Here is a 25870-nt window from a genome sequence, read left to right on the forward strand (position 1 = left end):
GAAAAAACAATCTATTGTTACTTAATTTGGAAATAATTGTTTCCATATAAAAATATCTTATGACTAGGCAAATTTATCATTTTCACCATTATAAATTCTGGTTTTGAACACTAATTTACCAATGATCTGATTATACTCCTTTACTGTCTCAGAAAATCTTAGTTGATAATAAAACTGTATGTAGTTAAGTGGAATTAACAGAATATAAGCGACTAAGAGGACATGAGGCTTGCAAATAATTACTTTTTCCTATAGTTCATAACGTATATGTTGGCAGTATGACATGCAACATACACAGATGCCATTTTATTTCTTGTCCTGATCAAATAAGTGTTGATCATTCCAAACATTAGAGGCATAAAATCGATTTCAGTGGATCTATAAAGAATTGTGCAGTAAAAGCTAATACAAGTATCATAACAAGTAAAAGGTTGACTGATTTTCTTACGATTTCTTGTAAGCTTATTATTCTTATACTTTATTAGATTTGTATGATGCCCCTTTTCATATCTGAGTAAAGGTAAAGCACTTGCCTGGCATATATAATAATAGCAATAATAACAATAATATCACCATTATTAAAAGTACTATTTAGTATAAAAAACTTGCACTGATTTTAAAACATAATTACTTCTTGGCACCTATTTGAAGTGACATGTATTAACTCTTTTGTCAGAGAATGAGAATGACCCTTTAAGGGAATTGAAAGAAAATTCTAAACAAAGTTTGTAAATATTTTATACTATAGTTATTGGGTCTTGTGAAACTTTAATTACAAGAGTAAAGCAAACATAATTATTAAAGAGACTTGATTTAGAATTCTTCCCATACTTTGGAATAGTGTTTCATAAAGTTTTCCTTTTGGAGTTGTATTCAAAATTTTATAGCAGATAGTATAATGGTTTCTTGAGTTATATTTAGTAGGACTATTTTTGTTTTTCCAGGTTGAAGAAGAAGGCCTACAAATTTGTGTTGAGATATGTGGATGTGCTCTCCAGCTTGATCTCCATGATGATCCTGAAACTAAATGTCTAATTTATAAAACAATTGCACATTTTTTGCCAAATGATCTAGAGATTGTCAGGGTTTGTGCTCTCTCAGTATTTTTTCTTGAGCGTTCCTTAGATGCCTACCACACCGTTGAAGAGCTTTACAGACGTCCGGATGAAGAGTACAGTGAAGGCATGAGTTCCGTTCAGAATCGTGTTCGCTTTGAATTACTTCCAATTTTAAAAAAGGGATTGTTTTTTGATCCTGAGTTTTGGAACTTCGTAATGATTAAGAAAAACTGTGTGGCATTACTGCGTGATAAATCAGCAGTGAAACTTCTAAATGAAAATACACTGGAAAATTCTGCAGGTAGTCTAAAAAAGAGAGGGGAACAGCAGAGTGTGGAAGAAGGGCTTGACACACTCACAGATCACAGCACTGGAGAGACTGATCCTGATGATGCATCTGTAGTGCAGCCTAAAGGGCAGGTTAATGCGAAGAGAAGCCACTCTGCTCTTAACACTTCCAAAGTGGATCACAGTGTCCCAAGGCATCGGTGCATGTTATGCAACAAGGAATTTCTTGGTGGCCACATTGTAAGGCATGCTCAGGCTCATCAGAAAAAAGGCAGTTTTTCATGTGTGATATGTGGTAGGAAATTTAGGAATAGAGGACTTATGCAGAAGCATTTAAAAAATCATGTTAAGAAGATTCAGAGACAGCAGATTGCTACTGCACAACAGGATGATCCAGAAGTCATCACTTTGGAAGAAATAAATGGTTCCAAATCTTTAATTTCCTTTGAAAATGGGAATTCAAATACTAAGGGCTTAGAAATACAGACATTGACTGCTTCCAGTGAGAGAAACATTCGTGAACACATGGCTGAGTTCATTAAAATTCCCATTGGTATACCAGAGAATGCTATGGAAAACATTATTGAAAATGGCAAATCAGACACTTCTTTCAGTAATATCTCAGAGTCTTTACCTCAGTGCGATGATGACTATGAGGAGGAAGAGAATGAAGATGATTATGAAGATGATTATGATCTGAATCAAGAAACATCAGTACTTCATAAAATCAATGGAACTGTGTGCCATCCAAAAGATGTATATGCTACAGACCAAGAAGGCAACTTCAAGTGTCCTGCTCTTGGCTGTGTAAGGATATTTAAAAGAATTGGGTTTCTAAATATGCATGCAAGGACTGTGCATCCTACTGATTTAAATGTGCGGCAAACTGTAATGAAGTGGAGCAAAGGAAAATGCAAATTTTGCCAAAGGCAGTTTGAGGATTCTCAACATTTTATAGATCACCTTAATAGACACAGTTATCCAAATGTGTACTTTTGTTTGCATTTCAATTGCAATGAGTCATTTAAGCTGCCATTCCAGCTTGCCCAGCATACAAAAAGTCACAGGATATTTCAAGCTCAGTGTAGCTTCCCAGAATGCCATGAGCTTTTTGAAGATCTTCCTCTGTTATATGAACATGAAGCCCAGCATTACTTAAGCAAAACACCAGAATCATCTGCACAACTGAGTGAAGTGGTTCCTAACCATCAAGAAATAGATCCATTTAGTAATGAGAACCAAACGATTCATCATCCAGTTTCTACTAGTAAATCAAGGAAATATTCTACAGAACCAAAGACATGTATAGACACTATGGAAAAGAAAACAGACAGTTTAGTTCAGAATGGAATTGAACATTCTGATGGTACTGTTTCAAATATAAGCTTGATAGACCAAAAGATGCCTGCCATAGAGCCAAATCCTGAAAATACTCATAGTACCACTGACTTAGTCAATGGACACAGTGAAATAGAGCAAACACCATTAGTTACATCAGATCCTACTCTGAAAGTAGATATAAACAGAAACAGGACAGAAAATGGTTCTATTTTACCCACTGTTGAATCACAAGAACACAGTGCCCTGTCAGTATCTCAGGCACCATCCAAACCAAATCTTACAAGTGAACATACTTCATATGGCTTAATTTTAACAAAGCCATTTGTTAGACCTTTGCCTCCCAGTTACCTTGATGAACGATACCTTAGTATGCCAAAACGCAGAAAATTTCTGACTGATATTGTAGATGCCTGTTCTGATCAAGATACCATGTATAAAAAACCAGTGAAAAGATTAAGATGTGGCAAATGCCTGACCACCTACTGTACTGCAGAAGCACTTGAGGCTCACCTTGCACAAAAGAAATGTCAGACACTCTTTGGATTTGATTCAGATGATGAAAGTAAGTCTTCTGTGTTTTCAGTAGCTCTGTCTGTAGAAATGGAAAGATACCATCAATATATCTATAATGTATGTCTGTGAAACTAAAAACATTAACATGTGTAGTCCAGACGTTAAAGCACTATTTTACACATTTCCTTCAAATCCACAACCACTATGAGGTGAGAGTAATATTCATGTTTGAACTCAACCAACAAATTCATGAGTAGTTTGCACAGGCTTATAAACTTGTGGAAGTTAGGACTCAAGATTTTTCATTCTTCGCTTCTACTTTTCCTATATTATACTACACAATACTACACCACACTATACTGTACTTTTTCTACTACAAGTGGCTTTTCTTCATTCAAGGTTTCACATAATAGAAGTTGTAGAAATAGTACTTTTCATCAGCATGATAGAATATGAAACAAGTAAAACTAACTTACTGTCAAAAATAGAAGCAAAGAGCTTCGGGGAAATGGCTCAGCAGATAAAATACTTCCTGTGCAGTGATGAGGACTGGATTTCAGATCCCCAGGACCCATGTAAATTCTGGGCCAGCATAGTACCTCATCTGTAACCCAAGCATGCAGGACTTCAGTTCGAAATCCCCAGCATCTAGCTAATTAGATTAACTAGCAGAATCTCTGAGCTTTGAGTTCCAGTGAGATCCTGCCTAAACATGGTTATCAAGAAAGATAACCAACATCAACCTCTGGTCTCCAAATGAACCTGGACACGTGTCCACTAACAAGCATTCATGCACATACATGTATACCACAAAGCACGTGCACACACATGCCAGAAATATAAGGCTTGCTTTTCTACTTTTATCTATGGAATTTGAATTAAAACATATTTTATTTTACAGGTGCCTGATAATGTCTCAGAACGATCTGTTGATTATGCAGTAGTGTTTAAAAAAGCACTACAAGAAAATGCATCATCAGCTTGCTATTTCCCTGATGGCCTTAATTTTAGAGTGGTCTCGGATTACTAAAGAAAAGACAAAGCACATTTTCTGGAATGAACTTGCAGAGAAGATGTGCCGGCTTAGACTCCAAAAGGGTTATAAAATTCCCAAAGTACCAGTTATCCATGAAACCACACTTTTAAAAAGTTTATGGTGATTAATTGCAGCATGTTCAGTTTTGTTTTATGTGAAAACACATTTGGGTAACTAGTCAGAAATACAAACCAGCTATGGCCTTACTGAAGAAAGGAAAAAGTTTCGAGGGGAGCTGGTTTACAATAAACATGTAAAACATTCTGGAAATGGAATTTGTTTTCTTGTCATGCATATTCATTATGTCTTCCCTTCAGGTCAAACATTTTAAAGAATCATTCATTGCTCTTTTTAGTTTGTGATATAATTTAGAAGCTGATACATAGAAATAAAGCTTGATTTATCATCATGCTGTCTACAAAAGATTGTAACTTGTTTTAGGTGATTAAGTAGACAGGTCAAAGTTCAGTGAATGGCATGCCACCATTGAAAAATTAAAAACAAAACAAAAACAATGCTTAGCTAATAATAAGCTCTTGATAAGAACCTTCAACACCCCACTTTTGTAAAGTCAGTTATTTAAAGACTAAGTAGAAAAGTAAGGAAAGTACCATCAGATACTTCTGTGGGGTGTGAGAAGAATCTAAGACCATCATATGCTAGATAGTTGAAGGAAAACACTGAATTGAAAAAATCTTCAATGTGAATAATGGTAAAAGCACACTGGGATATTTCTGTCTGTACATAGTAGGACATTGCTGGATGACTCAGTGAAATCCTTTACACATAGTATGAGTTATCTAAGTATGGTCCTATGAAAATAATTGGCTTAAAAGTATGTCAGTTAATAATCAGATCAAGAGTTCATTTTATTCAGTTAGAAGAATTAATTCAAGATTAAGCCATACTAATATACTTTCTTCATTAGTGATGAATTTGGCCTGCATAGTAATTTTTATATTTAAGGAAGTATTTACATAAAAATTTGCACAACAAGAATACAATAACATTAATGCATTATTGTCCTTGGTGACCATTGATTTTCCTAAGGAAGATTTTAACTTATTAAATTATTAAATCAAATATTTTACAGTTTTAAAAAAAAATCCTCTAGCTATTTCCCACCTGTCTGTTATGAAAAGGAAAATACTTAAATATCTCCTTTACCTAATAGTATATAAGTCTGAACAAGATAAAGACATACAAACACAAAAGTGAATTCTTTAGACACACTAGTATGCCATGTGTCAACTAAATGTTCCAGCTACTCCAGCATGGTTCTGTGTAAATTAGACAATTTCATCATACTACAAATTTTAGGAACATTATTGAGGTTAGGAAAATAGGACATTACTTTCAGGGTGGCATTCAGACTTTTAAAAACTATGTTTTCCAATAATACTCTATCAGAGTATTTATTTTCTTATTATTTACCATGGGAATTTGTAACTATGCAGTGATGGTCACTAGTCCATTCCGATCAAATCGAAGTTTGTTTTAGTTTTGTTATGTAGCCTACATTAGGCTGTGGAATTTACATGCAGGTAATAGATAAGTACAGCTCATATGTTTTAAATCTTTTAAGTTCAACTCAAAGTGTTTTCCATATTTCCTGACACTAAAAATGTAATAATTGACTTTTATTTTAGTTCATATTAAAAGTACATCTTGTAATAAAAATCCTGTTTGGAAACTGGTTCATTTGCACAATGAATTTTTTGGGGAACATAATTTCTGCTTTGTACACTTTGCAGTTAATAACATTTTACCATTTTTAAACTTCATTTTTTACAGGTTGTAACCACTGATATAGATATAAATCCATAAAGCATTATATTTTCTTGAAGTTTGTGTGCAAAAATGTGTTAAATAAATTCCACATGTTATTTTGTCTTTAAGCTTAATTTGAATATTTTCTTTGGATTTTTGTTGCTAGGAGAAAATTTTCCTATAGATAAAATTGGTTCATATATAATCAATACAAAATGTCATATAAAATTCTGTTTGACCACAGTTTTCTAACCTCTTTATATACTTCTCAATTTTACCTGTTGAAATAATCTGTGCATTTTATTATGATCTTTCTCCAAAGCATTTTGCTTTTGTGTAAATCCAGCAATACTTATTTGGGATTCCGAAGGAAAGGAAGCTTTCATCTTCCCTTCATTCTTTCCCTTCTCCTTGTTTTCTACTTCTGTTTTGAGGATACATTTAAAACAAATGTTTGTTTTAAAATAAGTATGTGTGTCAGTAAGGTCAAGAAAAGTGCAGATCTGAATCCTTGCTGCTCAGACACAGAAGATGCACAGGAAAGAGTCTCCGTGGATAAGGACACTGGTACTTTGGGCTCTAGCCATATTCATTTTTTTAAAACCACCAATATATAACAAAATATAATTTATGTCATTGATCTGTGGTTCTTTTCAAATCACACTGAACATTTAGCTGTGCTTTCATGTTTGGTTTAATATTGTATGAATGAAAAGCCTAAGGGATGATAGTGTTTATTTTTTAATTTATTTGGTACTGTCAAACACCTTTTCAGGATGAGCAAATGCTGCATTTGCATTTTGGAATTGTTATGTGAAAGATATTACAGATTCAGCAAGAAGGGAAATTTGTGCTTCCTTGTTGAACATTAAATTATTTTATTTTGCATTTTATAAAAGTACAAATTAAAACTGAGCCATTGAACTGCAATAAATCAACAATAGTGTCTCATTTCAAGAAATTTTTTGTATTGTACATAGATTTGTTCAATAAAACATTGTCCTTGTTGATAATGCAAGTGTTTAGTTTTATGTAGTATGCTGATTTCAGGAATTCAGCTTAAATGAATTTTTAAATGCCTCATAAAAGTGGGATGTTTCAGTTAATATCTCATTCAGAGTACTGAAACTTTGAAAAGACAAAACATGACACAAGTAGGGTTTTTTGTTGTTGGTTTTATTTTTTGATGCAGGGGTAAGAGTTGATGGAGGGAACTGAAAGGGTGTCTCAGATTTATAGAATTCTTTCTGCTCTTTATAAAGGACTTGAGTTCAGGGATTCAGTTGCCAACACCCATATGGCGGCTTACGACTGTCTAACTCGATTTTTAGGAGAATTTAATTCCGTCTTCTGGCCTCCCTGCGCACCCAGGCATATATGGCCCGCACACACACATAATACAAACATGCATACACTTAAAATATGGTGACTGAAGTAATTTCAGATAAAGGATGACTGAATTCTCTGAAGATTTGGGGCAAAAGGAGGTATCAGACCTCAGCAGATGCCAAGCAATGTATATATGTTGATAATGCAATATGACATGTCAACAACATATATCAACATATGTATATGTCAACTTCAAAGATGAAGTGCTTACTGGAACTCAAATGAGTCACTGCAGTATCAGGATGATACTCAGTGCTGGCTGAGCATGCCATGCTCAGTATTTTCATCTTATTATTCTAAAAAGGATTAGGGGTGTGTGGTTCAGCGGTGCAAGCATGTTTGGCATGCTTGAAGTTCTGGTTTTAATGCCAATATTAAATTATTAAAGTTACTATTTGTATTCAGAAGTGATCTTGGGCATGAGGACTCTTTTGTTTCAGTAGAGGGAACAAAACAAAAGCCTTCCCTCTTAGCTATAACTTAAAATTTTGAAAAATGATATATAAGTAGAAATACCTTTAATGCAATGAGATAGCACACGTGAATGAGTGAGTTTAAGTAGTTTGCATATATTACAGCAGTTTGACATGAAAACATTACTGAAACTTTCTAGCAATGAGATGTAGAATTTTCTGAGGGACAAATGATCTTGGACTAAATGTAATCCATTTTCACAACAATGCAGCTATTAAGATATTTAGGCAAGTTGCTTAGGTAACATTCCATTTTTTTCTTCTTTGGAACTGGAAAAATAGGTATACCTTTGTCTGTTTGATGTTGCCACTATGCTTGACATGAGATAATATGTAAACATAGTTTACTAAACTCACTGTGGGGGTACCAAAGCTGCGAAAGCATATTGCCAATCCTGGCTGTATCATGGCCTGGAGAGGAAAACAGGAGCTAACATTCTGTCAAGGATGACTAGTGATCTGATACTCTTAGTGTTCTTCATACCTTAGATGGATTAAGTTCCCAGCACATGAACATGTGTACAGGCTCAAGTCAAATGTGCTATATCCAAGCAGTAGAAAAAATATCTGAATCTGTAGAACCAGTGGTTAACAAGGACACAAGTTTGGATTGTATATTAATATCTTTATCTTGAAGAGTGCTACATACTGAAGAAAAGTGGCTTCTGATTTACTATATTATATACTCACTATGTGTTACCTCCCATTGATAACACAAGCATTAATGTGAACGGTATACCTAAGAGAAGGATTACCCAATTGAAAAACCAAATAACTCAAATGTTAATGTGAAAGGTGCTTGTTAGATACCTAAGAGAAGGATTACCCAATTGAATAATCCAATTTCTTGCATTTTGCCATGCAGTTTTCCCTACAAACACGAATGGAGACATGTCCAAATAGACAACTTTAACTGAGAATCAGTGATTTCAGGGACAGAATGAAATCTGGCTGACATACTTAGTAGATAATTCATTATTTTCTAGTGAAGTGTGGTCTCTGGAACAGTACAATCAGTGTCCTAATAAACTTGTTAAATACTATATTGTAGAAGTTCCTGCAAGCTCTAATATTGGCAGAGAATTGCAAGAGGCAAGACAGAAATTTGGTTCAACAGGACTTAGCTGGACTGGTTCAAACCTATGGAATTTAACACCAGGCTGTTTATTTTAGACACACTTAAGTACAGTATAATCTTGGGAAAAAAAGTTTCCTGGTAACAATGACCTCAATACCATATGCAAAATAAAATTTAAGGCATGATTACATTGAAACTCCTGTAAAAGTACATGTGGTCTCTACTACATAAAGGTGTGTTCTATAATTTACTGGTCTTAGATCTGGTGTGGTCTCTGACAGAGGTAGTGTCACTAGACTATTAAGTACATGAGACATCTCTCCTAAGGGTGGGTGCTATTGACTAAAAAGCAAAGCTAAAGATTAGAGTCTGGGATAGGGAGGGAGAGTCTGGATAAACATTCTGGGAGATTTGGGTGAGACCTAGATCTACAAATAGCAAAGGTCATCAGGTCACTTCAGCTTCTAGATGGAAAACAGGTATACATACTTCCCACTTAAGAGATGAGCCTGGGTAATTCACATTCCCGGTTTCCCAGTGTATATTTGTGAGCTCCTACCCTCTACATTTATCACAAAGCTTGGGTAATTCTTAAGCTAGCTTGTAAATGAAAATTTTATTTGCCAGATGTAATTGTTATCTCAGAGGCTTACTGCTGAACAGCCGTTTCTAGCTCTTTATGAATTCAGCTGGCTGGTTCAATTCAGCTCATCTAGCTCAAAACTTCTCTCCAAGGTGATTCATTCAAACAGGCTGCTCTTGGCTTCTGACTGAATTGCCCTAGTTGGCCTCAAACTAACTGGTTCTAACTTCTGGCTCCTTCTCATTCTCTGGCTCATTCTGTCTTCACTTGTAATCTGTCTTTATAAAACCGTTCTAGTAAAACTGCGCGCACACACACACACACACACACCATACCACACCACCTTTTTCTCTAGCTGTACTCTTTCCTGTGCTGTTCTCATGAGAATTGGGTGTCTCTTATCACTGAATATTTCTGTTAAATCTTTGATTCATCACTTTGCCCCTCAATTAGACATCACTTTCAGACATGGCTTCCTTGTTCTACAAACTAACTTTATCCTCACTTTTTGGAATTAAAGGTATGTACTAAGCATATGCTTGTATTCCAGCCCAAAGGATTTAAGGTGTGTCATTCCTGCCAGGTAACAGACCTAGGTCTTTGGATGGAATCCCTTGCTGGAGTAGCCATATTGCTGGATTAAAATTACTCAAACCAAGAGTTGAAAATAGATAATAGCTTCCTGTCTGAGCGGAAGCCCTGAGCAGACCTTGGGCACAAACTCCACAGCCAGTCCCACAACACCCAGAGGAAGCTTCACTACCAGGTGTTCTAACATGCCAAGGATCACAGGATCAGAGGTGAGGAGGTCACATCTGTCCCAGCACCAGAAGTAATTGGGTTCAGCGGAACTCAAACATGCAGGAACTCGGCCAGACCAGTAGCACAGGTTCCTTCCTGTCTGGGCCAGTGCCCTGAGCAGATCTTGGGTACTAACTCTGCAGCCAGTCCTACAACACCCACAGGAAGCTCCACTCCCAGGTGCTTTAACATACGCAGGATTACAGGATCCCAGGGGCTTGGTCACACCAGGATCACAGGGTCCCAGAGGCAGCCTGACTTCCAGGATCACAGAGACAGCTTGACTCTGAGGAGTTCTGACACAACCAGGATCACAGGAAGGACAGGCTCCAGTCAGAGACAGCAAGGGGAGGTAGCATTAGGGATAACCAGATAGCAAGAAGGCAAAAGGAAGAACATAAGCAACAGAAACCAAGGTTACTTGGCATCATCAGAACCCAATTCTCTTACTACAGAAAATCCTGGATACCCCATCACACTCAAAAAGCAAGACTCAGATTTAAAATCACACCTCATGATGAGATAGAGGACTTTAAGAAGGACATAAATAACTCCCTTAAAGAAATACAGGAGAACACAGGTAAACAGGTAAAAGAAGCCCTTAAAGAGGAAACACAAAAATCCCTTAAAGAATTACAGGAAAACACAAACAGGCGAAGGAAATGAACAAAACTATCCAAGATCTAAAAATGGAAATAGAAACAATAAAGAAATCACAAAGGGAAACATCCCTGGAGTTAGAAAACCTAGGAAAGAGATCAGGAGTCATAGACTCACTCAAGCATCACCAACAGAATACAAGAGATAGAAGAGAGAATTTCAGTTGCAGAAGATACCATAGAAAACACTGACAAGAGTTAAAGAAAGCACAAAAAGCGAAAAGCTCCTAACCCAAAACATCCAGGAAATCCAGGACACAATGAGAAGACCAAACCTAAAGATGATAGGTATACAAGAGAGTGAAGATTCCCAAATTAAAGGGCAAGTAAATATTTTCAAAAAAAATTATAGGAGAAAACTTTCCTAACCTAAAGAAAGAGATGTCCATGAGCATACAAGATGCCTATAGAACTCCAAATAGACTGGACCAGAACAGAAATTCCTCACTTCACATAATAATCAAAACCCCAAATGCACTAAAAAAAAAGAATATTAAAAGCAGTAAGGGACAAAAGTCAAGTAACATATAAAGGCATACGTATCAGAATTACACCAGACTCATCAGAAACTATGAAAGCTAGAATATTCTGGGCAAATGTCATACAGACCCTAAGAGAACACAAATGCCAGCCTAGGCTACTATACCCACCAAAACTATCAATTACCATAGATGGAGAAACCAAGATATTTCATGACAAAAACAGATTTACACAATGTCATTCCACAAATCCAGTCCTTCAAAGGATAATTAATAGAAAATGCCAACTCAAGAAGAGAAACTACACCGTAGAAAAATCAAGAAAATAAAATTCTTTTAACAAATCAAAAAGAAGATAGCCACACAAATATAACTCCACATATAATAACAAAAATAACAGGAAGCAACAATCACTTTTCCTTAATATTTCTTAATATCAATGGACTCAATTCTCCAATAAAAAGACATAGACCTACAGACTGGATAAGTAAACAGGACCCAACATTTTGCTACATATGGAAACCCACCTCGGTGACAAAGACAGACACTACCTCAGAGTAAAAGGGAGGAAAATATTCTAAGCAAATGGTCCCAGGAAACAAGCTGGAGTAGTCATTCTAATATTGAATAAAATTGACTTTTGACCTAAAGTTATCAAAAAAGATAAGGAAGGACACTTCATACTCATCAAAGGAAAAAAACTCTACTAAGAAGAGCTCTCAATTCTGAAATCTATGCTCCAAATAAGGGCACCCACATTAATAAAAGAAACTATTAAAGCTCAAAGCACACATTGCACCTCACACAATAATAGGAATGGAAACAGAAACTTCAGCACCCCACTCTTAGCAATGGAAACAGAAACTTCAGCACCCCACTCTTAGCAAAGGAAATAGAAAATTCAACACCCCACTCTCAGATCATGGAAATAGAAACTAAACAGAGACACCGTGAAACTAACAGAAGTTATGAGCCAAGTGAATTTTTTTTTTTTTTTTGAGACAGAATTTCTCTGTGTAGCCCTGGCTGTCCTGGAACTCACTCTGTAGACCAGGCTGGCCCTCGAACTCAGAAATCCACCTGCCTCTGCCTCCCAAGTGCTGGGATTAAAGGCGTGCACCGCCACCGCCCTGGCAAACCAAGTGGATTTAAGAGATATCTATAGAACATTTCATCCTAAATCAAAGAGGGTGGATCTTGCAAAAATATGAAGAAGGGAGTGATTGTTATTAAAATGTACAGAATGCTCAAATAATTATCTAATAAATTATCTATCAATCACATCTATCTATCTACCTCCTACCTACCTATCTATCTATCTATCTATCTATCTATCTATCTATCTATCTATCATGTGTTGTTTTTAACAAAATCTCAGCCAAGGTTGTCAATAAAGACTCAGGAGCCAGATGCCGGGACGAAGGCCTGCTAGCTCAGAAAGGCAGAGAAAGCACTCAGCTGGCCTTCCTCCTCAGCTGATGTTCCAAAAGGAAGTTCTCAAAAGTCTCTGAAGAAGAATGTCTGTCCCTTCTACATCCTGTGTGTCTATCTGTCCTCTTATTCTTATTCTGACTTATTATTATTCTTTACTTTCTTTCTTTCCCGTTCAGTCCTGTCAACTGGCTGTTGGCTCTAGCTTTCGACCTATGTTCCACTTTATTTAATCCTGTTTACAATAAGCAGAAAGCTCTTGGATTAAAGGTGTGTACTAGAGCTGAAACTGGAAACATGGTTTCTCCAGGAAACAACACAATCTTGGGGTTCAGTGTGATCAAATATCCTTGAATATTCATTTACTTTCATTTTTCCAGAAAGGATTTCCCTGTTTAGCCCTGCCTGTCCTGAAACTCATTCTATAGACCAGGCTGGCCTTGGACTCAAAGATCCTCCTGCCTCTGCCTCCCAAGTGTGAGGACAAAAGGTGTGCACCACCACCACCAGGCTTGATAAATTATTGTTAAAAGAATATTCATGCTGGAGATATGGTTCAGTTGTTGAGAGCACTGACTGCTCTTCCAGAGGTCCTGAGTTCAAATCCCAGCAACCACATGACGGCTCATAACCATCTGTAATAGGATCTGATGGCCTCTTCTGGTGTCTCTGAAGAAGCAATGGTCTACTTGTATACATAAAACAAATAAATAAATCTTTTTAAAAAAGAATATCAAACTGAGTTTATATTTCTATAAAATGGGACTATTCTTACAAGGTTATAATAATTAAGTCCATGTAGGACCTGAGGCAGAGTCCTTCTCATTATGCCTTTACCAAATTTGTTCTGATTATTATCCTTTCTCTGGCCTATGGTCATATCAAAAATTCTACCTGACTTTATCTTGCCACCCAGTCACAATTAATCTGCATCCTCTCTCTGGCCCAACCTTCTCCATTTTATTTATTCTTTCTTAGGTTTCCTCACTTGCTCCAGAAAATCTGAGCTATTCTCATATCGCTCATTAAAACCTACTTAACCCAGTGTTCTGTTTCTCAGGAAATGGCAACATTGGTGGGCCAAACCAAAGCCTGCCATTATTCAAGATTATCAGATCTTCTACTCTATCTCAAGGCATCATTTTTTTTTTCACACAGATTATTAGAATTGCCTCCCAATTGGGCTATCTTTCCTCTTTACTTCCTTCAGGGTACCCTTTATATACCATATCAAATGATCCTGTTTGAAAGAAGTCTGATCATATTGTTCCTGTTCAAAAAATGTTTAAATTGGCTTCACAACTTATTTTAAGTATATCTACAATGTACCAGGCTTTGTAAAGGAATTGAAACAAAAACTGTTTGCCCTACAGAACACACATTATAATGGGATGGGTGTGGGATACAAACAATAAACATTATAATATATTAAGCTATATAAACACTTTGGAGACAAATGAAATGGGTAGGGGAGCCAGCTTTTATTCCCAGAACTTGGGAGGCAGGTGGATTTCTGAGTTTGAGGCCAGTCTGGTCTACAGAGTGAGTTCCAGGACAGCCAGGGTTATACAGCGAAACCCTGTCTCGAAAAAACCAAAATCAGAACAAAACAAAACAAAACAAAACAAAACAAAAATGGGTAGGGGACATAAGCAGACTGTGGATGGTGACTTTAAATAGGGGAAAGCATTAGGGCCTTCTTAGTAATACTCTGAAGCAGGGACAGGAAAAAATGAGCTAAGGAAAAATGTCTAAAGGGAAGGCCCTCTCAAGTAAAAACATCAAGAACATAGGCTTTGAAGCAGAGACCTGCAATACAGGTCTAAGATAGTCATCAAAAGGAAACCCCCATGGTTATCTGCAAGAATGATTTAGAAAATAAAAGAACTGAAGTCAGAGGTCAAACATAAACGATACACGTCTACAGAATGGCCTACAAATCTCTAGGTCTGCATGAGCCAATCCAGTAGACACGTTCCACACGTGGATATGAAAACTATTCAAATTTACATAAAATTGAAATTAAGTTCTTCAGTTTTACTACCATACTTCGAGGTCTCAAAAGCCAGATGTGGGACAGTGGTTAGTGTGGGCAATGCAACAATATTTTCATCATCTCAGAAACACCCTTAGGCAGGGTTTGAATCAATGACTCACCTGGGCATGATTTTCCTTCTCAGGGACCATTTGTTAATCTGGAGGTATTTTCACGTGTGCCAAGTGAGAGACGGAGCACACTGTTCTTTGTGGAAATGTAGGGATGGGGTTAAGTATCCTGCAACCTCTACAATAAATTACCCTGCCCAAAATCTCAATAGTTCTGTATTTAGAAAAAAATTTTTTTCTCCTACTAATACTCATAACACAAATCACTTTCTACCTAAGGTGTTTGTGTATGTGTATCTTCCCCACACCAACCAAGTGACTATTAACTGCATTGGGGGACACCAGTCACTAATCCAAATCTAATGGCAGGCAGGTCCTGCAGCTAGAGGCGCAGTCATTGTGCAGCACCTTGCCCCTCCAGTTCCACACTGGATGCAAATATGAAGCCCCAGGTTGTTTCAGTCGTACTTAATGACCAACCAGCTCGCAACTGGGGCTCCTCTACCTCATTCTTGAGCTCCAGTAGAAAGCTATCTAAACGGCTGCGAAGCGTGGGATCACAGAGAAGCAAGTCTTATTTCCTTTAAAACATTTTCTCCCTTGAGCGTTTAAACGTGTAGTCTAATTTTTGTAGCGAAAGAATATCAAGCTGCGGGCTCACCTAAGTCAGAGGTGGCTAGGAGAGGACAGACTTTTAAATGTTCCCGGGCCTCCCGGAGGGGAGCACCGCCTCAACCCGCCAGCCCCGGGGCATGATGGGAACTCGCTTGCGCTCTCCACCTCTGCCTCTGCCATCAGGCACGCCCGCGCATGCGCTGCACTTTAAGTCGCCCTTTAGGGGAAGGCCATACCGGTAAGTTTAAAAACGGTTCATTTCTAGCCAACCCACGAGTGGAAAGTGGACGCTCAGGAGACTTCTTTAAAGCGCGAACTGTGCAACTCTATTCCCATATAGGCTGGAACTACAAGTTGGGATCACGTTTCCTCCCTGACTTTCTGAGCTAGCACTTCCGCCCAGGGGGGCGGGGCTGGAATATCTGAGACCCTTCCGGCACTTGCGATTGATTGAAGAGGCACTTCCGGTGTCTGTTGCCAAGGCGCCGGCCGGCCCGCGGGCCGTGAGGGCGACATTGCTGGCGTCGTCCTCTGCCCCCTTCCCCGGGGGCGAGATGTCGGGGCTCAGCCACTTAGAGTCAGAGGGCTGCCGGAACCTACTCGGCATGCTGGACAATGACGAGATCATGGCCCTTTGCGACACCGTCACCAACCGCCTGGTGCAGCCTGTGGACCGCCAAGGTAGGCGCCGGCAGGCAGGGGCCTCGCCGCCCCCGGGGGTCGGCTTGGGAGAGGAGGCAGCTCCGCCCCGGTTGTCGCCCGACCGCGGGAAGGTCCGCTCCGGGCTGCGGCCGAGCCGGGTCCCGGGCGCTGGTGGGTCGGACGGTGGTACTGGCTGGGTAAAGCCTTGACAAGCCGTCCCGAGTGCCAGATGAGCCACTGATTTTCAGGAAGTCCCCGAGTGTGTTCAGTTTTTCATCTTTGATCTCCGAGGAAATCAGTCAACTCCTGCAGTTTTCTTTCATCCCGAAGCTTTTGTGGGTATCCTAGGTAAATACCCACTGAAACAAACAAAAGGCAGACAGCTTTAATCCACACCTGTTGAAGAATGCTCAGTCTCTTCGTCCTACATTCGCAGCTGAGAAGTGGCAAGACCACAAATTTTTCAAAATAAATAAACAAAAAGATTGTATAAAAGACACAAAGGATATATGTACGTTGAATTTATAAAACATTAAAAAATATCCTTACTAAGTACATTAGTGAAAGGTCTTTAGGGAAGACCTTTGAGATAGGGGCATCATAGATACTGTGTGTCTGTGGAATAAGATCTTTGGAAGGTAGATATAATGAGTGCAATTTCTTTTTCTTTTTTTCTTTTTTATTAATTCTTGCTATTTTGCAGCAGTAGTATATCTGAAAGATATTTGGACTGTGTTTTCAGCCCAACTTTTTTAGAATAAAAACAAATGTCTTGATTCTGCCGTCTTTCCAGCGCGGATTATCTGTAGAATCAGAAGTTTGACACCATTCCTTGGTATCAAATACTATGATTTTAATCGTTTTCTCAAGGTTTATGGATCTTAGGTATTGGGGCATAGAAATGAATTTATTTCTGGGTCATAAAATTTCACTGTGTAGCCCTGGCTGTCCTTGACTCACTTTGTAGACCAGGCTGGCCCTAAACTCAGAGATCTGCCTGCCTCTGTCTCCCAAGTGCTGAACCTAAGGTTGTGCACCAGTATTGCCTGGCAAGGTAAAAGAATTTAAGGTCTAAGGGTTTAAAAGAGCAGACAAGTGGTAAGTTCTTACTTCTCAAATCATAGCCATGTTATATAAAAGTAAGAATTAGGACAAGAGCTTAAATCATTTGCAGTAAAATTTTTGCTGATGTTGGGCAGATTAGCAAATGCCTTGTTATTTGTCTATTAATTATTGTTACCTTTTTTCTAGATGCTATTCGTGCAATATTAGTGTATAGCCAAAATGTAGAAGAACTTCTGAGGCGCAAAAAAGTCCACCGAGAAGTCATATTTAAGTATTTGGCAACACAAGGGGTGGTTGTACCTCCAACTACTGAAAAACACAGTCTTATTCAGTATGCAAAATGTTACTGGGAAGAAAAGTCACCACAACTGAAGGAGACAGCAGAGCCAGTTACAAAGACGGAGGAGATCCAGCTCTTTGAGCAGGTATACTAGATTTACTTATGTTCTAAATCCCTGCTCTCTCTGAAACTGCACAATCCTGGCTCTGAGGTCCATAGTTCATAGTCCTTTTGTTTTCCGGTCTCTGTCTCCTTCACCTGCTTCAAGACCATGAAAAAAGTAACTTAGATATAAGTTTTTCTCAGGTAGCCAAGTAAAAATTTCACTTAAAAAGAATTCCACCATTCTTCAGTTAATCCTGGTTCCTCTCAAGTATGTGTGTGTGTTAAGATATTGAGTACTTAATGTTAATTGTCTGAACTCTGAATGATTTTTGAGCTTTTATATTAAGAAAGGATGTTTTAAGGTCTTGTTTGCTTAAAATACTGAAAAAATGCTCATAGCAATTTACTTAATATATTAAAAAGAAATGGTCATTATGCTTATTGTGAAGATGGAGAAAAAAATGCTTAAATACCACATATGGTGCCAAATATATTGAATAGCAGGTACTTTGCTTAGTTTAAAGCATATCTTTTTCCTGGTTAGGTACTATATTTTGAAATATATAGAAGCATGAGATCTAGTTTATAGGGATTGTTTTTATAGGAATCCCTTTTAATTAAAAGAAAAAGAAACAGTAGCTGGGTAGTGGTGGTGCATGCCGTGAATCCCAGCACTTGGGGGTGGGGAAAAGCAGAGGCAGGTGAATCTCTGAGTTCCAGGAGAGCCTGGGCTACAGTTCGAGTTCAAGGACAGCCAAGGCTACACAGAAACCCTGTCTCAAAAACCAAACCAAACCAAAGAACAAAAATAGTCTTAATTCCAATCATAGAAAATTACCCATTTCAGTTATCTTTGGAAGTATGTGTTTAAAGTGGGTAGGGGGGCATTTTTTAAAGATGATTCTGAGAAACTGGTTAGAGAAGAAATGTCATTTTATGCTAGAGAAGATACCTTGAGTAGCAAGAACTTAATATTAAGTACTTTTCAGTAGAATTTATGATGTTAGAAAAATACCCAAATTTCTTATAAGTTTTATTAATTAATGTAGTTATCTTATTTTTATAATCCCCTTTATTTATAGTCCATAAAGGATCCATGTGAAGCAATTGTGAAGTTTTGAGAGATGTGTATAATCAGGGGAAAATCATGCACAAACATGCATATTATCTTTGACTTGCTGATACTGATATTTTAAAGAGCTTTGTTCATTTCTTATTTTTATAAACTTCTAGGACCAAGTTCATGGGCAGTAAATATAATATTCCTATATTACTGTTTCATAATTGGTTTTGAAGAGATAGGATATCAGAATAGGTGGAAATGTTATATGCCTGTAACCTCAGCCTACAGACGACAGGAAACTTGGTGATTGTAAGCTTCAGATCAGGTTTGGATGCATAGTAGATTATTTCTGAGAAGAAGGAAAACAGGAAAGGTCTAGGGGACCCATCAGGTTTGATAGCAACCCCAGGGAAGGAAAGTGAATGGGAGTGAATGCTGAGGGTGGGTGAGACGAAGAGAAGGGATGAATGGATGAGAGAATGCTTAGGGTGCAGCCTGGACCCCTGGGCTCCTGGGCTCCATCCAACTTTACCTCAGCCTCCTGAGCAGCTGGAACCTTAGCTGGGTGACACTGAACCCAGCAGAGGCCTGCTACATTTTACTTAGCTAAAATTTAAATTTAAAAGGATTACTTCCGTTTTGAAAGAAGGTTCTCTGGGCAGGGTGTGGTCAGTTGTTCCCTTTGCTGTAAGCAGTACACTGGTGGCACTTAGGAAGGAGCTTAGGTAGAACCGTGGCTGTGCCAGGTGGCTCCTCACTTTATGTTCTTCTTGCTTCACAGCAGGCAAAAGAAGATAAAGAAACTGAAAAGGTTGATTTTCGTCGCTTAGGAGAAGAATTCTGTCACTGGTTCTTTGAACTTCTTAATTCTCAGAATCCTTTTATGGGACCACCTCAAGATGAATGGGGCCCACAGCACTTCTGGCATGATGTCAAGCTTAGGTTTTATTATAACACCTCAGAACAAAACATGACAGACTACCAAGGAGCGGAAATTGTGAGCCTTCGCTTACTGTCATTAGTGAAAGAGGAATTTCTTTTTCTCAGTCCCAACCTTGATTCTCAAGGACTAAAATGTGCATCTTCTCCTCATGGATTAGTTATGGTTGGAGTTGCAGGGACTGTCCACCGAGGAAATTCTTGTTTGGGCATATTTGAACAAATTTTTGGACTTATCCGTAGCCCTTTTGTGGAAAATACTTGGAAAATCAAATTTATCAACCTGAGAATCGTTGGAGGAAGTTCCCTTGCTCCTGGATCATCACTGAAACCATCTGTAACATTTGAACAGAGTGATCTGGAGGCCTTTTATAATGTAATCACTTTGTGTAATAGCCCTGAAGTAAGACCTAACATAAGGCAGATATTGGATAGTGGGACAGGAGACCAGGTTTTACATAGTGGAGATGAGGCATTGTTGAACAAAAGGGAAGTGAATTTGCCTAATCCTCTAAGGCACTGAGCTCTGTACCTCAGCCTGAAGAAGCTGCAGACACCCAACAATGACCATCTCTGAGCCACTGCAGATGTGAGAATTGACATATTTTAGTTGAAATACCTTTTGGACTACAGACTAATGTGAATACTTGCCTATTTCTACCTGAGTTACAGCAAAATGTTCTGAGAACTTATTGCGGTCCACCAAATAAATCCCACTTTAGATGTTGTTGATATCTGTGTGCCTTAGAAACTTTAGTTAATATTTCCATTTTATTTAGTGACTAGCCTACTAATCACTGTGCTTCCAAGTGGCAAAGGTTAATATTATTCATGTCATGGCTTATTGGATCTCTTACAAATACATCTCACTAAAGTGTTGTCAAAAGAAAACAGCATTTTAAAGATGTTTAATATAAAAAGTCTCAATTAGATAAGATACAAATAACAGACTTGTTCAAAAAGTCCAGTAATTTAGCCTGGGAAGAAAAACTTAGCTGCCCTTTTGAAACTTCTTTTTCAAGTTACCATATCTAGTCCAAGCAAGTATCTCAAAATCTGCTGCTTTTCTGAATTATTTTGGGCAATAAATGCTGTTTTCGACACAGACCTTTTTACTGTTTAGGCTTCAGCCAACAATTTACAGAATGTTTTCTATAATACTCTAAAGATGCAAGGTATGCTTTGAAATTTTAAAGGTGTGCACGATTCCTAACAAATTACTATTCTTACTCCTGATTGATGTTGACAGAGGTTGACTCTCCTCAAAATAAAAATAAATCATAGACTTGTACAAGTAAACACAAACAAATAATAACAAAACCTACTTAGAACTTAGAACATGGGTATGCCCATATGCATATGTATATCCTAACACAGTTTTCCACCTCTGTGTTACTAGGTTGGAGATTCGAGACTTGACAGGTTGACTAGACGGCTGCCTTAGTGACTAAATTACTCAGCGCCTGGTGGCTGAGGCTGATCCCTGGATTGGGTTAGGAATTTCAAACTTTATCATTTGGAAGAAATTCTGGAAATGTGATGGTGTATTATACTTGTTAAATTTTCACGTCTAACTCTGATAACTGGGGAGATTAATTATAGTTATTGGAAGTAAGAGGTAAAGATTCACTACCACCGCACCTTTGATTTTTGTGGTGTGAAGAGCACAAATCATCATGTTCTAACAATAAAGAAGGGCAGTTTTGTCTGTCTGTCTGAGAAGAGTAGACTGTTTAGATTCAGCCTACAGTTCTTAAGGAGAACTGTAGCAGTTTAACTACAGCCAGGCCAATTTTCCTGTTATTTTCTGTATAGTAAGTATAATTAGGTATAAAGGAACAGTAATCTGCAGAACAGTTACCATATTTCTAAGGCCAAACAACCAGATCACATTCTTATCCACTCTACCTGTACTTGGGTTTTGAAATTCAGTTTGATTTTATACTTTACCCTTTTTTTTTTTTTTTTTTTTTTTTAAAAAAAAAGTTTTCCAGACAGTTTCTCTGTGTAGCCCTGGCCATCTTAGAACTTGATCTGTAGACCAGGCTGGCCTTGAAATCACAGAGATCGGCTCATATCTACCTTCTGCGTGCTGGTATTACAGACATACTCCAGCACACCTGGCTATACTTTCTAAGTTTCAAGTATCAATATAAATACCCTGAGAAAACCGTTTGATTAAAAACAATCTGTGAGCTATTTGCATCACTACTATAAAAAGATTGTTTTTTAAAGCTATCTTCCATATTGAATTTTTGATTTCTTAAAAAGCCTAAGGAAGGCACAAATTTCTACACAGCTTTATGTCAACTTGAAAAGTTTGAAGAATTAATAGATTGAGAGGTTAATAGATTAATAGATTTTCAGGTTAACATTTATTTCAGGTGGGATAGTCTTACAACTGAAGCAATCTAACATATACAGAGAAATAATGAAAATGTTCAGAGTCAGAAATCTGTAATTGAAACCTGTTCAAGAAACTTGGAACCAAAAGAAAGTGGAGTGTGTCTGTTAGGGATCAGCGGAGGCAAGCTCCGCTTTGCTGTATTCTACAGAGTTAATACTTGAAAAATCTGGCAAGTACCACTCTTTGCATAGAATATGGAGTGATTGGTATGCTGGCTAGTTTTATATCAATTTGACACAAGCTAGAGTCTCAGGAGGCAATTAGATTGAAATAATGTCTTAAAGGTGGAGGTGTAGAGCATTTTCTTAGTGATTGATGGGGTAGGGCCCAACCCATTGTGAAGGAAGCCACCCTGGGCTGATGTTCCTGGTTTCTACAAGCAAGCTAGGCAAGCAGGTAAGTCACACCCCTCCCTGGCCTCTGCATCGCTTCCTGCTTTCAGGTTCCTGTCTGGTCTGAGTCCCTGTCCTAACTTCAGTGAAGAACAGTGATGCGGAAGTGTCCGCTGAATAAATTCTTTCTCAAGTGGCTTTGGTCAAGGTGTTGTATCACAGGAGTAGTAGCCCTCATTAAGACAGTTGGGGTTTCAGATTTAGGGATCTTCTGTGCTTTGCTGTAGGCTATTTTACCCACAGCTTGATAGCAGGGTACATGGTGAAATACTCTCTTTTTGTTAAAATGACTAAATAAAAATGTTCAAATCTTGCACTGAATTTTAGGAAGGGTTAAATTTAGATATTCTGTTAGTATCTAAAGTTATTATTTCATGTGTCCTAAAAACTAAAGGCCAAACTACAGGAAAAAGCCATGTATAATTTATTAAGCTGCCTTGGGAGCAGTAGCAGGTTTGGAGATAGACTGCTTTCTTCCCAGAAGGGGTTTTTCTGTGCAAAGAAGGCTGATTACCGAATATTACTAAAAATTTATATATATATGTGTATGTATATGTTTACGCATGCATACATACATACACACATACATGCATGATTATAGCCAGATGTGGTGGTGCACGCTTTTAACCCTGGCAGTTGAGAGGTAGGAAGATCTCTGATTTACTGATCTTAAGTGAATCCCAGGACAGCCAAAACTACATAACAAAACCCTGTGTCCAGAAGTCAATGTTGCTAGAGCTGTAGTATTTTACTTTGCAATCTTCTTCAAGTTACTCGCACAGGATGAATAGTAGATAAGTTCACTAATTATATGACAGTTACCTTTTGTGTACATTGACTTATTTACTGTGGCTGACTGGCATTAATGAAGTAGAAATCACTGATGTGATTCCGCATCAACCTAGGGCGTTTTTTAGTTTTGTTTTTTGTCCCCCACCCCCAGGCATGGTCTCAGCTTAGCCCTGGCTGTCCTGGAACTCACTGTGTAGACCATGCTGACCTCAACTCACAAGAGATCTGCCTGCCTCTGCCTCCTCAGTGCTGGGATTAAAGGTATATGCTACTACATATGACTAGAATCTGGATTGAAATCCAGATAAAAGATTAATGCTTAACCTTTTTTGACTAATCATCCTCAGAATGAATATTGCTGTCATCTTTTATTTTTTTATTTTTTGAGGCAGGGTTTCTCTGTGTAGCCCTGGCTGGCCTGGAACTCACTCTGTAGACCAGCCTGGCCTCGAACTCAGAAATCCGCCTGCCTCTGCCTCACAGAGTGCTGGGATTACAGGTGTGCGCCACCCCCCCCCATTGTCATCTTTTAAAAGCTAAGGTGCTGTATATTTTAAAGAATATTTCCATGTATTTGTGTAGTGTGTGTGAGCATGTATGCCATGGTTGGCATGTGGAGAGATCAGACAACTTGTGGAAATATATTCTCCACTTGTGGGAAACAGAGATTGTCGGGCCTGGTGGGAGAGTGCCTTTATTTGCAGAGCCATCTTGCTGGCTCCCTATTTTTGTGCAAATATTTCTTAAGGTTAAACATGCTTTAGGAGTTTTGAATACATTGAGACACTATCATGTGTTTTGCATGGCTGCTTTGGTTTTGTCTTCGAGGACTTGGCAAGGATGTGCTTTCTCCTCATGGAGATCCTCTGTTAGCTTTCATTGGCACTTTTTTTTTTTTTTGACTTAGTATTAGCAGTCCCTTATGTGTTATGAGTTTACCAAGTAGCCTTCCTCCTTGCTGGATGAAGTCCCTTTAGTTGGGACTGCAATTGTTTCCTTTACAATCTATTTCTATTATTAGTAAGAGACTGAAGTTTAACAGGTGTTTTGTTTTTAAATTCCTGGCAGTGGGACTGAACCCAAGGTCATGGGCACACTAGGTAAGTATATTACCCCTGAGATCCTCCTTCTGCACCTACCCCCCTTTTAAAGTTTATTTTGAGACAGGGCCAAAGTCTGGCCACCGTGCCTCATCCTCCTGGGAAGTTGGTTTTACCTGGCTTGAACTATGGTGCCTTTTACAACACATGCTTTTTGTTTTTCAGCAATGGTGGATACGGATGACTATCTGTATGCAGTCATTGTTTAAAGCTTCAATAATTTTAATATCTGAACTGAGTGTAGTGGCACAAGCCTTTAATCCTAGGGACTCAGGAGGCAGAGTCAGGTGGATTGTGAGTTCAAGGCTACCCTGGTCAAGCCAATGCTAGTGAATTCCAGGATAGCCAGAAGTACATAGTAAGACCTGTTTCTAAATAACAACAAAAAAGATTTTAAAAAAAGTTATGGGCTGGACAGATGGATCAGTGATTAGGAGCACAGCTTGCTCTTCCAGAGGTTCTGAGTTCAGGTCCCAGTAACCACATGATGGCTCACAACCATCTGTAATGGGATCTGATGCGCCCTTCTGGTGTGTCTGAAGAGAGCAATGGAGTGCTCATATACATAAATAAATAAATCTTTAAAAAAAAGTTATACAACATAATATTAATCTTGATTCTTCACACGTTAGACATACTGAAAAAAACCTCATTCTGCAAACACGTATGCAGTTGCTAGAGAGAGAGCTTGGCGGCTAAGTGTATTTGTTGCTCTCGCAGAGGATCTGCATCCAGTTCCCAGCACCCACATGGCAGCTCACAGTCATCTTTAAGTACAATTCCAGGGATCTGACTCCATCTTTTGACCTGTGTACATGGTACAAATACCTCACACAGGTAAAAAATAGATCTTTAAAGAAACTCATATTTGTGAGTTTTTACATATGTGTGTTATTAGTATTTGAAGTTTTGTTCATGGTGAGTAATATCCAGAAAGTGATATGAAAAAAATTTATGCTAGAACCAGAAAGGGAAAATGTATTGTCTTTAGCATATTATAATATTTAATCACTATACACTCTGAAAGTGTTTTACTAAACTGTTTTTTTTTTTTTTTTTTTTGCTTTTACATACATTTAAATATATTCCTGTGTTTTAAAGTATAAAGTGGTTGGGCAGAAACCAAATGAAAACCATTGCAGGAAATTCTCTACTTCTGATGATTTATTGACCTGAGATCTTTTGACCAACAGGGAAAGCTGCCTAGGGGAGAATGTGTTTCAGTCACACTGCAGGAGACTGACTCATGTATGAACAGGGAGGACTGCATAGTGTGACCCTGGAAGACAAGTGGTGGGAAACTCTGTGTGGCTTCAGATAAACAACATGTGTGTGATGCAAGAGATCCTGAAGGCACAGTGTTTTTCAAAGATCTTAGACAAACGACAGTAATGGCTATCTGAAGTGAGTTTTGGCCTCAAATCCATTTATTATTAGTCAGCATTGTCAAATAACTTTATGATGC

At 38.1% G+C, this 25870-nt stretch overlaps 2 protein-coding genes and 1 long non-coding RNA gene across 4 annotated transcripts in view; 2 read left to right on the plus strand and 1 right to left on the minus strand.

Moving 5' to 3' along the window:
* Positions 1-5932, plus strand: part of Znf654 (zinc finger protein 654) — an 81307-nt gene extending 75375 nt beyond the window's left edge. The window contains exons 8-9 of the mRNA XM_052158913.1: positions 945-3249; positions 4102-5932. Of these exons, the coding sequence (XP_052014873.1) occupies positions 945-3249; positions 4102-4109 (2313 nt within the window). The 3' untranslated portion in view covers positions 4110-5932. The remainder of the gene's footprint in view (positions 1-944; positions 3250-4101) is intronic.
* LOC127666164 (uncharacterized) lies at positions 3185-15760 on the minus strand. Of its 2 annotated transcripts, none has more exons than XR_007973553.1 (3): positions 15667-15760; positions 15057-15136; positions 3185-3279 (listed from the first exon to the last, which is right to left on the minus strand). It is a non-coding gene; the product is annotated as an uncharacterized LOC127666164 (long non-coding RNA). The 2 variants fall into 2 exon arrangements; XR_007973554.1 differs by having other exon boundaries at positions 15057-15141.
* Positions 15761-15907: 147 nt separating this feature from the next.
* On the plus strand, positions 15908-20446 carry C15H3orf38 (chromosome 15 C3orf38 homolog). Its single transcript, XM_052158914.1, has 3 exons — positions 15908-16301; positions 17514-17752; positions 19557-20446. The coding sequence occupies exons 1-3, from the start codon at positions 16175-16177 to the stop codon at positions 20235-20237; spliced, it is 1047 nt and encodes a 348-aa protein (XP_052014874.1). The 5' UTR covers positions 15908-16174; the 3' UTR covers positions 20238-20446.
* The last annotated feature ends 5424 nt before the right edge of the window (positions 20447-25870 follow it).

This window comes from Apodemus sylvaticus, chromosome 15 (assembly GCF_947179515.1).
Source record: "Apodemus sylvaticus chromosome 15, mApoSyl1.1, whole genome shotgun sequence".
NCBI lineage: Eukaryota > Metazoa > Chordata > Mammalia > Rodentia > Muridae > Apodemus > Apodemus sylvaticus.